This window comes from Poecilia reticulata, linkage group LG18 (genome assembly GCF_000633615.1).
Source record: "Poecilia reticulata strain Guanapo linkage group LG18, Guppy_female_1.0+MT, whole genome shotgun sequence".
In the NCBI taxonomy this organism is placed as follows: Eukaryota; Metazoa; Chordata; class Actinopteri; order Cyprinodontiformes; family Poeciliidae; genus Poecilia; species Poecilia reticulata.
In genome coordinates, this window is record NC_024348.1 from 21,854,332 (window position 1) to 21,858,791 (window position 4,460).

At 46.5% G+C, this 4,460-nt stretch overlaps 1 protein-coding gene across 1 annotated transcript in view; it reads right to left on the reverse strand.

The window, feature by feature from the left end:
• Positions 1–560: 560 nt before the first annotated feature.
• Positions 561–4,460, reverse strand: part of LOC103480953 (F-box only protein 41-like) — a 15,085-nt gene continuing 11,185 nt past the window's right edge. Inside the window, exons 9-15 of the mRNA XM_017310364.1 lie at positions 4,121–4,221; positions 3,723–3,890; positions 3,550–3,645; positions 2,926–3,044; positions 2,616–2,774; positions 2,417–2,532; positions 561–983 (exon numbers count right to left, since the gene is read on the reverse strand). Coding sequence (XP_017165853.1) covers positions 921–983; positions 2,417–2,532; positions 2,616–2,774; positions 2,926–3,044; positions 3,550–3,645; positions 3,723–3,890; positions 4,121–4,221 — 822 coding nt within the window. The 3' untranslated portion in view covers positions 561–920. The remainder of the gene's footprint in view (positions 984–2,416; positions 2,533–2,615; positions 2,775–2,925; positions 3,045–3,549; positions 3,646–3,722; positions 3,891–4,120; positions 4,222–4,460) is intronic.

The following is a 4,460-nucleotide window of genomic DNA, read 5'->3' on the forward strand; positions in this document are numbered from 1 at the left end:
GAAGTTGTTGTCCAACCGGAGCAGCAAATTAACAACTTAATCCTCATATAATCCGTCATGGTTGTTGTTTTTCTTCCTTCCTGCGCGTTTCAGGAGCAGAATAGTGAGATTTGTTGAGAATCGGTGACGTTCAGTTCGGATGAATGCGGCCTGGACGGAATCCGACCTGTTCTGTTCACACCGCCATGAAAATATCCGATTCAGGTCATTACGTCAAATAAAGTCGTTATTGCGTCACTTTACTCTGCAGTGTGAAAAGCAGCCTGATTCAGTTCAGTGTGGAAGAAAAAGGGAAAATCCAGTGGATTCATATCTACGACGCTACGTTCCTCTCTGGGATTTTACCCATCATGCATCTGGAAGGAGGAAACTTTCCTCAGGATCAAAACCTCCCGAAACAAATCCTCTGAATTTCATCAATATTAGGTTAGTTTTGGTCATAAAAAGTTAATCCTGTTTAAAAAAACAACCCTGGGTTCAGAAAATGTGTTTTTGATTCCTGAAGTTTTAGTAAAAAACTATAATTGTGTATTTAAGTCACTTTAAAGCTGAACGTAAGCTATTCATACCACTGTCTCTTTTATTTATATTTTTTCATACTTTGGAAGCTAAACAAGTAAAACTTTCCATCAGTTTCTGTCGTTAAACACGAATGAGCTGCCATGAAATTAACCTGCTGACGCTGCTCATGTTTCCATCTATCCCGATGAAAACATGAGCAGCAAACACACACTGTTTTAGATGACATCATAAGTGAAAGAAATATAAATATATTCTTTTATCAAACGCAGTAAGAAGTGGTTTCCTGATGAAATCTGGCTGTAAATGAGATAAATTTGCCCTTTTCTGCATCGTCAGGCGCAGACGTGGAGGTCGGGACTGTCGGGTCGGATCCTGGGAGCAGAACCGCGTGACGGAGGTCAGGAGAATCCGCCAGCTTTCACCTGAAGGGCGTCGCAAAGGCCGGGTCGGGTCTGCAGAACCTGGGAGAGCAACCAGAACCGGAGAGACGCTCAGACACAGACAGTTCACCTGTAGATCAGTGGCATCCGAAGGGCCGGAAACATTAGTTTGTTTAGATAAAAGCATAATATAATTTTATCTGCTTGATCCAGGGCTGCACTGTGGCGCAGTGGGTAGAGCTGCTGCCTTGCAGCAAGAAGGTTCTGGGTTCGATTCCCGGTCTTTCTGCATAGAGTCTCCATGTTCTCCCTGTGCATGGTGGGTTTTCTCCAGGTACTCCGGTTTCCTCCCACAGTCCAGAAACATGACTGTCAGGTTAACTGGTCTCTCCAAATTGCCCCTAGGTGTGAGTGTGTGTGTGCATGGTTGTGTGTCTCTGTTGCCCTGCGACAGACTGGTGACCTGTCCAGGTGACCTGTCCAGGTGACCCCGCCTCTCACCCGGAACATTAGCTGGAGAGGCAGCAGCACCTCCTGACCCACTGAGGGACCAGGGTGCAGGAAAATGGATGGATGGATGTTTGATCATTAACTAAATAAATGCTAAATATTATTGGATGGTACTGCGGAGAAATGTTCCTTTTGGTTCTGTTGGTCCCGTTTGGTTGTCGGCCTCATGTTTGGGTTTAGAACCGTCTGATTACAGACGTTCACACAGAAATGACAACATTTCTATAGTAGCATGAAGGTAGAACCACTGATTCATACAGTTTATCTGCAAAAACAGCTGATTTGGGTTTTAGTTGCTCAAATAGACAAAAACCTACAATGTTTGACGTCATCACTGCCTTTTTTCTGTGGAAGCAAAATGTTTTCTCAGCTAAAGAGATAAAACTTTAAAGCTATAAGAACAAAACTTACAACCTAATGTTTAACTGTATTAACTCAAAGTTTACAAACATCCATCCATTTTCTTTCACCCTTGTCCCTCAGTGGGGTCAGGAGGTGCTGCTGCCTCTCCAGCTGGCGTACCGGGTTAGAGGTGGGGTCACCTGGACAGGTCACCAGTCGCAGGGCAACACAGAGACACACAACCATGCACCCACACACTCACACCTAGGGGCAATTTAGACAGACCAATTAACCTGACAGTCATGTTTTTGGACTGTGGGAGGAAACCGGAGTACCTGGAGAAAACCCACCATGCACAGGGAGAACATGGAGACTCCATGCAGAAAGACTGGGGCTGGGAATCGAACCCAGAACCTTCTTGCTGAGAGGCAGCAGCTCTACCAACTGCRCCACTGTGCAGCCCCAGTTTACAAACAAACAAGTAAATTAGCACTTTGGAGGTGCGCTAAACATTTTTAAAATTAGCCAAAGCGCTAACCTACAAGTTAGCACCACTGAAAATTAGCTGCAGCTTGATGTGTTTTTCTAAAACATCTGCAGAAAACAAACAGAAACCAGTCGAACCGCGACATGTTGACTCATCTAACCGTATGATCTCTGACCTTCAGGGTGCTGAGAATCTCTCCAAACAGGTGCTTTGCTTCCTGAGTATCTGGCTCCTCAAAGTAGTCCGACACGGAGACGTCCACCACGATGGACCTGATGTTGCTGCACACACCTGCGCAGGTGGACAGAACGTTAACCCCTCCGTTAACTGGGTGCCGGGTCTGAGCACAGCAAGCAGCAGGAACCGGATCTCACTGTGGAAGTGGAGGACGGCCTGGCCGCTGACCGGCGTGTGGGTCAGGATCAGCGTCTGCAGACCCTTCAGTCCGGCTCTGCAGAGCTCTGCCGCCACCTGAAGGCTCAGGTCGGTAACGCGCTCCAACTCCAGCGTCTGCAGGTGAGTGCAGCTGCGCACTGCATGGAAATATGAAAGCAGCAAAAGGAGAAAACTCAGAACGTCATGTTAAAATATTTATGTTCATTTTTTTATGAGCTTTTATGGTGAATTTTACACTAAACTGTTAATATCTGTTAAAGGAAACATGAAAATCGTCTTTTTATTTACCAACAGCCACCAATCCCTGAGTGCTGCAGCCAGCTCCGCCCACACTGAGACAACGGAGGCGTGGCCAACATCGACCAATCGTCTGCAAGCACCGGTTTCCAAACCGAGTCGGCTGTTGGCTAAAACCAGAAAACAAGAACATGAGATAAAAGTAATCTAGCTTTTTTAGTTAGCAGTGCTAAGTTAGCACCAGTCATAAACAGTTCCACTGTCGCTAAGCGCTATGTCAGCCGCGTATTTAGCAGAAGCTATCGCTAAAGCGCTACACCAACGTAGTAATTAATAAAAAGCTACGCTAAAGCGTCACATTAGCGTAGTAATTAGTGGAAGCGATGAAAGCTAACCAAAACTTCAACTGATTTCACTAACCAGCCATGCTAATTAGCGCTCTAAAATATATCTGAAAAAATGTAACATAGAAGAAGCTAAGTGTGCTAAACATTTTCAACGTTAGCAAAAGCGCTGACCTAAAAATTAGCTCCTCTGTTAGCGCGCTAGCAGCTGTGTATCCCACCACAGTTAATAAATTACTTTTGTTGAAAAGGCTAAGCAAAAATAAAAATGTTTTTGCATTTAAGCTTTACTTTCTACTCCCTTGACGTAGCTGAGAGCTGACTGACTCACCTGGGGTGTGACGGCGCGACCTGCAGGCTGCTGATGTTCCTGCAGCCGGCACCCAGAACCCACAGAACCTCCTGACCCACCGGGTCCGAGGAGCTCCTGCAGGGAGAGACACTCAGGTGAACGCTCAGACAGCCAGGTGAGCCTCGGAGCAGCGGCGGCCTCCTCAGTCCCACCTGTACGTGAGCGTCTGCAGGTTCCTGCAGTAGCAGCTGGCCATCCACAGCGTCCTGTCGGTGAGGATGTGGGGACACCGGGAGACGGAGAGGAGGAGCAGACTGCCCCCTGCTGACCGCAGCAGCGCCTCCAAGCCCGGCTCCACGCTGCCCCTGAGACACACACCGCTCCAGGTCAGCACACCTGCAGACCTCTAAATGGTCTGAGCTCAGAAAACAGACGGGACTAAAACTGTTTCCACGGCAACGTGCACATCCTTCAGTTCACTAAGAGATGAGAATATGTTTAAACTTTCTCTGAGTGTTAATCCCTCTGAGCTGCTGCTGTTTGTGTGTGTGTGTGTGTGTGTGTGTGTGTGTGTGTGTGTGTGTGTGTGTGTGCCTGAGTGTGTGTGTGTTAATCCTCTCGCGTCTCGTCGGGCCGGCGGCTTCGCGGCTTCAGGTTGTTGAGGATGACGGACTGAGTTTGAGTACACCACTGAGAGAGAGTCTGCAAGAACTAAACACACAAAATAAACGTTCAATCCAGACAGCAGAGGAAAAAATATACATTTAAAAGCGCAAAAGGTGCTTCAGACTCTGAAACTCGGTCACCGTCTGAATTTCAAACATCATCTGGGAGTGAAAACAGCCTGAATGCAGTTAGCTAAATAATTAGCTAAAACTAGCTAAATAATTAACTAAAACTAGCTAAATAATTAACTAAAACTAGCTAAATAATAAGCTAAAACTAGCTAA